The sequence below is a fragment of the Pundamilia nyererei genome, unplaced genomic scaffold, assembly GCF_000239375.1.
Source record: "Pundamilia nyererei isolate P.nyererei 1_Seehausen unplaced genomic scaffold, PunNye1.0 scaffold00082, whole genome shotgun sequence".
In the NCBI taxonomy this organism is placed as follows: Eukaryota; Metazoa; Chordata; class Actinopteri; order Cichliformes; family Cichlidae; genus Pundamilia; species Pundamilia nyererei.
In genome coordinates this window covers 2,386,037-2,395,881 of record NW_005187483.1, presented here as the reverse complement: position 1 = coordinate 2,395,881, position 9,845 = coordinate 2,386,037, and the positions used below count along the sequence as shown (strand labels likewise).

Sequence of the window (9,845 nt, the reverse complement as noted above, 5' to 3'; positions counted from 1 at the left end):
TGGTTGTTGAGGGTAACCTCCTTGGTTGGGGTTACCTCCTTGGTAAGGGTAACCTCCTGGTCTGCCTGGTTGTTGGGGGTAGCCTCCTTGGTTGGGGTTACCTCCTTGGTAAGGGTAACCTCCTGGTCTGCCTGGTTGTTGGGGGTAGCCTCCTTGGTTGAACTGTGTGGACTGTTGGGTCTTAGACTTAGTGTCCTGATTAGGTTTTGTTTTTGAAGGCTTCTTAAAAGCATTCATTATCTGAGGAAACTTTCCTCTTTTGGAAGCCAGTGAAGGTTTAATGTGAATGACGAGAAGAGGTAGACACAAGATGGCTATAAGTGTTGGCTTCATCTTTGTACCACTGCAGAGAGAAGTCAGAGAAGAAAGCAAACAGGAAGACAATAGTAATATTATAATTTATCCTCTGTAGGCCACGAGGTTTCATTTTTCACACCTGGAGTCTTCCTCCTTTTCTTTGTGTGCAGTCTATTTTTGACTAAACCCCCCATAGAGTTGAGTGACATAATATTGTAAATCTGCACAGCCCTGCCTTTAACAGCACTGATCCGTACTTGCGCAGTGCTGTCTTATGATTATTTAATATAAATGAAAAACTCACTGAAACCTTAAAATGCATGACCCTAACTGTGAAGTTAGAAAAACCTCTGAATAATCTTTGAAATGCATGTAACTGTATCAGTGCATTGCATCAATTACAACCGTCATATGTGTTTGCACGACACATTCTTGCCCTACTGTTATCAACACGAAGCTGTAGGTCCGTTAAAGCTGGCGAGCTTAAAATAGAGCAGTCTTTCAGCAGCCAGCCATATTTATAGCTGTTTTTAAAACGCAAAACACTTTCTTGAATCGCTCCCCGCCACCAAAAGGAAAACCAAGAAGTGCACAAAACTTATCTATCACCTGATGTCTACGTGAAGTCTCTCACCAGGTCGAGCCTGTAATCATGAACACGTTGGCTCAGTTTGCTCTTTGAGAAGAGGCGGGAGGACACCATAGCGTGTAAAACATTCAGGTTAAGACAAATTCACCCCAAAGCACACAAACACATACTGACCTGTGCTTCCAGCGAGTCCACGGCAGCACTGCTTGTGTATGAGATAAACTTCAAATGTCAGCCCCTCCTGTCCCCATGGCGACAAAAAATTCAACCCCCTTCCCGTCACCATCTCCCAAAATACACCACAGACATTCACACACTCACTCTGTCATTCATTGTCAATCTCGACCCAGAGAAAACACATTCATTTAAACCTTCGACTCAAGCTCAAACTAGAGACAACAACTTTTCTGACTCTTTTAAAAATGTCTTTGATATCCTTCACAGCGCAGGTGAGCAGCTCACGGTGTCATCCATCCACAGATGTTGGCATTAGATGAAAGGTTTTAGATTTATTTTTTTTTTATTATAATTTACTGAAAAGTCATCGGGATGTTTCTCAAAACCATAAATCTAGATTTCCTTTGACTACGAGATCTTCACATTTCTAAACCAGGGGTTAGACGTGTGGGGTGCTGCCCCCTGGTGGGCCATGAGGGTGTTGCGGGGGGAGAAGAGTAGTGTCTCTTGGTTTGTGACATTCTTAAGTTTGGGAATGAGTGATCTAAACTCATTTTCACAGAAGTCCATATTAAAAAATCCAAAACCAGTTTCAGATGAAGGGCCAAATGACTGATACACCATGCTGCTGTTGCACTCTCTTCTTTTTCCTTTTCTGTGTTTCTCCATATGATGAAGGCCTCAGAGCAGCTCTGTTTGGATGTTGCTGCCCAGCAGCATCAATGTAATGCGGGTGACTATAGACAAAACCCTTGGACGACACCTCTATAGTCTCTACTTCTGATTTTACGCTCCAGCTTTTTCTTTAAGAGCTTTTCAACATCAATCGCATTAAGCTCTCTGCACTTCCTGAGCTTCATCTGATCTGTTCTTGTCACCGTGTGTAGTTCACTTTAGCGTCAGGTCTAACAGGCACAAGATCTGTTCGATTATTCATGCAGAACTTCATGAAACTGTCAAATGTCTCAGCAGGTTCAATGTCTCTCACGACAGGCTTCGGGAAATTATATAAATATTGAAAGCCTCAACTTTACTCCTCCAAACATACCTCTTCTCATTGTGATTAAAAAAACAAACAAACCCTCAATACTCTGATCTTGTATGACCATAAAATTCTTCTTCAGGAGGTATTTGGCTCCTCCATGTGGGCAGCTGCTCCCATGATGAGTGTATGTCAACTTCTGACTACACCTGTACACATCTGTAAGTGGTTTTATGTTTGATGCTAATTTGCAACAAGTTTATTTACAGGCCATTTATCAGCAAGAATATTAAATCAGTAGAACTTTACTTTGATCAGAAACACAAACTAAAGTGATTTAATGTCTCCTTGATTAGGTTACAGGACAAAATCCTGAATATGGAGTAACATTTTATGTTTGAACAAATCAAGTTTAGAGTTTTGAGTAACTAAAGTTTCGAATTAAGAGCTCGAGTAACTAGCTAGCACTCATCCACAACACACTGAAAGCATTAAAAGCTATGAACTAATGAGACTAATGACTGTAACGGCTCTGAAGTGGGCAGAGAAAAAGAGAAAGTTGATAGCCTTTGTTTGTGATTGGGTGTGAGTTTGTCAAACCTGCGAACACAAAGAAAGCCTGGATATGCTGAACTGGCATTGCAGTACACCCATCATGACCTCTGACCCCAGAGTCAGGTGTGACTACAGGGTTCTTTAGAAAGCACTGATCCATTACTGATGACACAATGTTGCAAAAACAGTTCACATCCATTAAAAACTGAAGCACAAAAGAGAGAAAGTTTTGAGTCTTTTTATTGATCTCCTTCAGCGCAGGATGTAGAGATGATTGAAAAGGTGTCTGCTTTTCCCATCAGTAACAACACTGGTGATTATAATTCGAGGAATCATTTGGATCAAACGGGAAAGGGGCCAAACAGGAGACATTCGTCTATAGAGAAAAAGGTGCAACTGGGCGCTTCAAACACAGAGGTGACTGAAAAACCAAAGTAATATATTCTGATGACAAACAATCACCCTCTAACCTTAGGCACATGTGTAAAACCAGTGAAACAAGTCTTAACCAGCAATGATTGGAGTTAAAATGTCCTTTCAGTTATGTCATCCACTTCCAGGAGGTGCCTACGGATAAACAGCAACGAGTGGGGTAAAAAGAAAAAGAAAAAGAAAAAAGAAATAAAACACCACACAAGTTGCTTCTCCATTAAATGTTTACAGGGAGTTTGAAGCATCACACACACAAAGCTGGAGAAACCTTCCAACTTTGATGACAGTAAATATGGGGGCATAACGATGTTAGACATTTGGGCAAATCAGCCACGATACCAAAAAATAATCATCTCATGTGTGGCTTCAGGCTTACAGCTTCTCCACGCGAGCGGACATCAAGCATTTTCCGTTTAAAGACTCTTTAGCATCATAGTGTTAAAACATAATACACTTGAAATAGCTTGTCCTTTCAGTGGCTGTACCAGTGAGCTCGCACTTAATGACGAACCCCTCTTCACTTAACAGCAGCACGTCATCATCACCCCCCCCAATCTAAACCTGCTGTTTCACCATCAGATCAACTCAATCTCTGACATTTTAATACCTTTTATATTTTATGTAGGCAGCATCTTTCTGGTGCCTACAGCTGACTTTAACAAAGGTGGGGCAGCTACTGTGGGGAAAAAAGCTGGCACAGGAGTTAAAAACACCTGCAAATAAAACCTGGTATGCGCATAACAAACTGTACAAAGCTGCTGCTGCTTCAGTTACAGAACACAAAAACAAAAATGAGCATATTTACAAATGTACAAAGGGAGAAACCATCGTCATCACAAACAGTTCACCAGGAAATGACTTCAGGTCACAGAATCAGCAGCCATCAGCTGACTGCCAGGGCGGTAGCACGTTGGGAGAGTGTCAGAGATCGGGGTGCGCAAAGCTGAGGTGAAGCCGCCGAACCTGCAGTGAGGAAGATGAGGAGCGGGCAGGACTCCTGGGTGAGATGCTGGTTCAAAAACAGAATAAGGGGTTTTAGCCCCGTCCATTCCTCCCCTCGCTCCAGGCTCTCCTGCTCATCTTCACACGCCGTTCGCACTGATCTTGCTCTTCTGGGTTCCTTCTATTGCCGCTTTGGCCTGTGGAAAAGATTGGAAGAGTGTTTAAACATTATCATCTCCTACTGAACATGTATCAAGACAAAACAAATTTCTTCTTAACGCTGTTAATAAGTCTGCAGTGACCCAAGAAATACAATGGACACAGTGACGTTGTTGCCTAGGTCAAACGAGTTGCAGCATGGTGCCCAGACACTGAGAAAACACGGCAAACACATTGAAGAATATGCAATTCTGAAGAATTTACGGCCATGAGCTGTCGGTAGATAAAGAAGCCCATACACCTAGACCTGTGGCTTGACTTGGCCTTTTACACACTAGCCGTGAATATATTAACAATCCATAAAGAGCGGAAGATGTTTGCAGGAAAGAGGTAAAAAGATGTCTGCTTCTTTGTGTATTTGGAGCCCATGATTTGTGTGATCTTCCAAATGTAGAAAAAAATATTTTTAAAACATCTGCACAAAAAAAATCCTAATAATACACCCAAATAACAGTGCATTTCTTTAACTTCAGTGTCTAAAATGTCAAAACTTAAGGCACAAATCCAATCTCCCCTTAGGTATGTTCTTATGGTTTCCAACACTAATGCTATTTTTAGACTGCCTCAGGATGTTACAGTAAACCTCCCTGTTGGCCGTCTCACTCTGGGGGGCAGGGTGAGCAAACGGTGCTCTGCACAACTGAAAGTTGAGAGAAAAAGCTCATCACCTGACATCACTCACACCTTGCACAAACTGCAGCACAGTACAATCTCTCTGGAGCTTAAAGAACACCTCGAATCAGCAGCCAGGAGTGAATAGTTCACTAATCAGCTCTGAAAGCGCTCAGTTAGGCCCAGACTTTGCAAAGGCATCATTAACATGTTTCACTGATTTATCAAGACGGATAAAAATGATTTCACGTCTTTAAAACATAAATAAACAAAGGAGAAATCAAACGACCAGGACTCATGGCAGTCATGAACATTTGAAATTAGACTCGTTTGAAAGATGCTAAAAATAAGATGAAAAAAAAAAATCCGTACAAGGAATCTTAAAATGTCTTTACACATCTTGGGAGGACTGACTTTAAAAGATAAATGTGACTGTGTGACAGTCACAGGTCGTTTTCAGATATTTTTTACCCTCACGGATTAATTTATTATTCTGTGTCTGTTCTGCTTTCAGTGATTACCTAAAAGATTTATCATAAGAGCACGTCAATCGCATGTTCAGGTCAGTGTGACAGACGAATGAGACCAAAGTGGGAAGAAATTACTGGAAACCATTCAGGTTTCTGTGGACACTCACCTGAAGGACTTCAGCAGGAGTCAGAGGTTTGTCTGACACGGCTGGAGCTTTGTCTCTCACTTCCTCTGCCTAAAAGTCGATAGAGGAGAAGAAAAATATGATAAATATATCATTAGATAATAATAATGGATACAACTGACTGGCTTTATGTCCTGTGTTGGGAGGTATAAATGACGATTAGTAATTTATTTTGTCCCTTATATCTCAGAAAATATCCATGCACTCAAGTATGCCTAAAAATGGGCAGCAGAGCTCCTCCAGCATGAAAATAAAGTTTTGGTCTTGAGGAGGAAATCTCTGCAGACCTGCAGCTTTGGCCCAATTTCCTGTGTCATAAATACAGTTCATCTGATCTCGTGCTCATGTGTGTTGTTGGGGTTCAGTGTTTGGTTTTGTTAGGCGTGCACTGACCGGTCTGTCTTTGATGATGAGTGCAGGGTCTGCCAACCTGTCGCTGCTGACTGGGACTGTATTTGCTACTGGGTTTTCCTCTGGAGTCACACCAACCTTCTGCAGACCAACCAACAAATATGAGGTGAGAAGAACACGTCTAAAATCATAAACTGCTCTGGTTTAATTTGATTATCATTCTCTTTCTCAGATGTGCTCTATTTCACATTCAAAACCTGTTTTTATATTTCCAGCTTTTTACTTTCTACTCTGTTCTTTTGGTTGTATTTAAAACAGTTTTTATTTCCATCATGATTAGCAAAGACGATCCTGTTTTTTTTTTGTTTGTTTTTTAAACAGCTGGAGTGTTAAGCGTTGTGCAGTTTTCTCTGGCCGACTGATAGGTCAGTGAATTAAGTTGTAGGATTTTAAATTGTCTGCAAAGGACGAACCTCGATCTTAGGAACAGGCGGGATGATGTGGGGTTTGGGTTTGAGGTCTGTCAGGTACATGGCTCTGGAGAGCAGCAGCAGCGATGGAGGAACGTTCTCATTCAGGTGCAGGTCCAGCCACTAGATGAGAGAAAAACATTTATGAAACGAGATTACTGGAAAGTTATAAAAGGTTTGCTTTTGATTAAAAGGTTTTTTTCTAATTAGCTCTGATATTTGGATCAGACGTCGACCTGATCCTGACTTTAAGAACTGGATGGAAAAATCGGTGGTGGTGAGATTGTCTCATTAATTTAGATCTGTGTTGTTGTAAACACCAATAACTTTTTTATTAATTTTATTCTGTTATTTCCTCATTTTCCTTGATTATTTTTCCAATTAAAACCCATTCAGTGCATTTATATTCTTGGATGCCTGTATTTGTAAGGATTTATTTTGCAAAGTTGGCAAACCTGCTAATATTAGTCTCAACAGGCTGAAAAGCAGATCCAATAACTGGACCAATAGCTTGCCATCATGTCCTACAGTACTCCTCATTTTTCTCCAAGATGAACTTGTCTTCAAGAGCAAATCTGAACCATTTTGCTCCAGCTGACCTCAAACAGCGTTGTCTGTGGGCGACTCCCAACTGAACGCTTAAAGAAAACACGTTAAAAACCGGCTGCTCACCTGCTGCATCTGCTCACGAAGCTGATCTGTAGTAAGACCGAGAGACCTCATCCCACGAATGCGGCACGCTGCCTGCAACTCTGACACACTCATGGCCGCCACACCCTCGGCTGCAATCATCTGTGAAGGGATGAAAGAGGAAGTGAAAAACTGAAGCATGAGAAAAGTTACTCTTTAGCTTGATCAACGTATGTCTAGCAGCTGTGTATATATGCAGCACAGTAAAAAGAGGATATATTTGGAACTTTCTACCTTAAAAGGAAACATTGTAGTAAAACTGATCTGAAACAAGTCAAGTCAGAGACATTTATTACAGATTTACTTCTTGTTAAAGATGTACTATTTTTATGTGCAGTAACATCAGACACTAAGTAAAGCAGGAAAGAAGAGAAAGAGATAATCTGATCATAACTGGCAGATGATTAAACCCAGCCTGTGATGTCACCTGAGATGATTAATGGTTGTTTAGTTTTACAGCCTTTGTGTATCTCTCCTAGTCACAGCTGTAAACTTGTGGTAACGAGCTTTCGGGTGCCGGTGCTCAGTCTCACCTCATCGTCCGACTTGATGGCTCTGAGTTTCATCATCAGCTGAAAGCGCAGCAAGTTGTTGGTGCCAATAGGCTGCAGCTCCAACAGTTTGCACAGAGCCACCAGCTGGGGGCGCTCCAGGTGCTCCAGCGTCAGCTCGTCCTCAAACAGCTTGGAGAAGCGGACAATGTCCTTCGTTTGGGGTTGCTCTCCTGTGCCCCGAACCTGAAATGGAAAGTTACGGACGCATTACTATAGTAAAGCTTCTTCAGTCATCCCTCAAACACGTGACAGCGGATCAGTAACAACGTTAGAGCAACGAGTTTGCTGTCATTCACCTCCTGAACGTATTTGGAGAAGCGCTGCGCCTCATCGTCCGACTTTGCTTTATTCCTTCGAGCCATCTCAGCGATCGTCTCCTGCAGAAACTTAGCCAGCTCCAGCTTCGCAGCCAGACCTTTCTTCTGCTTCTCCTCCTGCAGGATGACAACAATTGTTTAAAAATGCAAGGCAACAAGCAAAGAGAGGCTAAAGAAACTATGTCCTTAAAGTTTAGAGAGGAAAACATTTTGGGGAAGAGATCAGAGTGATGCGACAAGATCATCTGAGAAGGGGGGGAAAAAAAAACAAAACACAGTCTCTGATTGATTATGTTTAGCTGCATTTAACACCCATTATATATATTATACAGAAACCATAGAGCTTTTTATGGGAAACTAATTTATGCTTCAGTATAGGTATCAGGAAGAATGTTTAGGATAAGAAGCTTTTACAGCTCAATAAAAAGGAAGCCCACATTTTCCCTTTGACAGCATTTTGCTTACTGCAAATAATAAAATGTATATCACAGTAAGTTGAGTTTACATTTGGCTTGGACTTTCCCTGACATTGCTTTTAACGCTGTTTTACTCTTTTCTTTAATTGTTATTATTGTTAACTAAGTTTCGGAGAGCAGACACCTCCAAGCTGCCCAGCAGCATGACAACATATCTCTGAATCATTCAGCTGTGCTCCAGAACAACCACGCAGGATCAGAGATAACAGGGCGCACACAACAGAAACTTTCAGTGCGTGAGGGAAGACGGCGTTTAACACATCAGAAATGATGATGCAGTTTAAGAAAGACCGATATCAGAACAGGTCATAGGAATAGTTACAGTTGTTGACAGATGCACCTACTTAACACATAAAAAGTTCAAAGGTTGTCTGCTGACAACATGTTAAAAAACAAAACACTTAGAGTTTACATTGTGCTTATAAATGCCAGACACGTGTCTCAGAGTAAACTATCAAGATTAGATCAAGTCAGCAGCCTGCTGGAGTCCCGTCTGAAAGGTTATATAATCCCAATGAACCCTATTATAAGTTCACTCAGGCAGCAGAGTGTGTGTATGGGTATGTGTGTGTGTGCATGCCTTTTTGGTCTCCGTCTCAAAGGTGGAGGGCAACATCTCTGGGAACAGTTTGAGGAAGACGGGAAGAAGGAACTCCATGAAGGGGACGATGATAAACACCATGAAGGGCACCAGACGGAAGAGGTCAGCACAGGTCCTCATCAGCTGCAACAAACAGAAACAGTGCAGGGTGTAAGACAACAGTATTTATGCTGTGGTGCTGCTGACTGTGGGTCCTTCCACAGCAGAGGTAGAAGAGGGACAGCCATGGACGAGGGGTCCTATAAAAGCACAGATCAAAGTTTACAGTTTAACTGTCAGGGATGCACCAATATGATATTTGTCTGACAGCGACTGAGGGTACGTCCAGAGGTACACTTTAACCATAACAGTGAAGAAATGCTGGCCAATCAAAAGCCCACAAATGATAATACAGCACACAGTCTGAAATCAAAAGTAAAAGGAGATAAAGGTACACACCTTTGACATCGTTTCTGTGTAAACACAGAAAATGAATTTTAAAATGCATTTCAAGATGCACAGAGGTTTAACAAAATACCTGCATACGTGTGGACGTAGCCCATGCATCTGTGATAAGGTGCAAATTTATGGGTGCTATCTACTTTTTCTTCCATGCTCAACTGTGGCTGGTGATGCAGCAGAACTAGTTCACGAGTTGCTATGCCAGGAAGAATAAGGACCGCCAGCTGCAGTTCAAGATGGAGGACATGTGTGACCATGGCTGTTTCCCAGCTTCACCAACAATAACTGTACCTGAAGCGCTACACATGTCATCAGGAAAAGTAAACCAACTGACAGTTTCTGTCAAATATTGATGTAGACTTGCTGGCACTGTGAGGACATAAACGGCCCTCAGCTTGTCAGTCAAACTGGCTATTTCCATTATCATACACACACACACACACACACACACACACACACACACACACACACACACACACACACAC

General features: G+C 41.9%; 2 protein-coding genes across 6 annotated transcripts in view; both read right to left on the bottom strand.

The window, feature by feature from the left end:
- The window catches only part of LOC102207060 (uncharacterized), a 2,595-nt gene extending 1,363 nt beyond the window's left edge, over positions 1-1,232 (bottom strand). The window contains exons 1-3 of one of the 3 annotated variants that reach the window (XM_005738241.1): positions 1,061-1,232; positions 153-343; positions 18-86 (exon numbers count right to left, since the gene is read on the bottom strand). In XM_005738241.1, the coding sequence (XP_005738298.1) occupies positions 18-86; positions 153-333 (250 nt within the window). In that variant the 5' untranslated portion in view covers positions 334-343; positions 1,061-1,232. Of the gene's footprint in view, positions 1-17; positions 344-1,060 lie in introns of all 3 variants that reach the window. The other 2 variants (XM_005738240.1, XM_005738239.2) reach the window with 2 other exon arrangements.
- Positions 1,233-2,824: 1,592 nt separating this feature from the next.
- letm2 (leucine zipper-EF-hand containing transmembrane protein 2) overlaps positions 2,825-9,845 on the bottom strand; it is a 17,856-nt gene continuing 10,835 nt past the window's right edge. For all 3 annotated transcript variants that reach the window (XM_005738236.1, XM_005738237.1, XM_005738238.1), the window contains exons 4-11: positions 8,899-9,042; positions 7,822-7,959; positions 7,505-7,708; positions 6,954-7,073; positions 6,285-6,404; positions 5,854-5,952; positions 5,443-5,511; positions 2,825-4,171 (exon numbers count right to left, since the gene is read on the bottom strand). In XM_005738236.1, the coding sequence (XP_005738293.1) occupies positions 4,115-4,171; positions 5,443-5,511; positions 5,854-5,952; positions 6,285-6,404; positions 6,954-7,073; positions 7,505-7,708; positions 7,822-7,959; positions 8,899-9,042 (951 nt within the window). In that variant the 3' untranslated portion in view covers positions 2,825-4,114. The remainder of the gene's footprint in view (positions 4,172-5,442; positions 5,512-5,853; positions 5,953-6,284; positions 6,405-6,953; positions 7,074-7,504; positions 7,709-7,821; positions 7,960-8,898; positions 9,043-9,845) is intronic.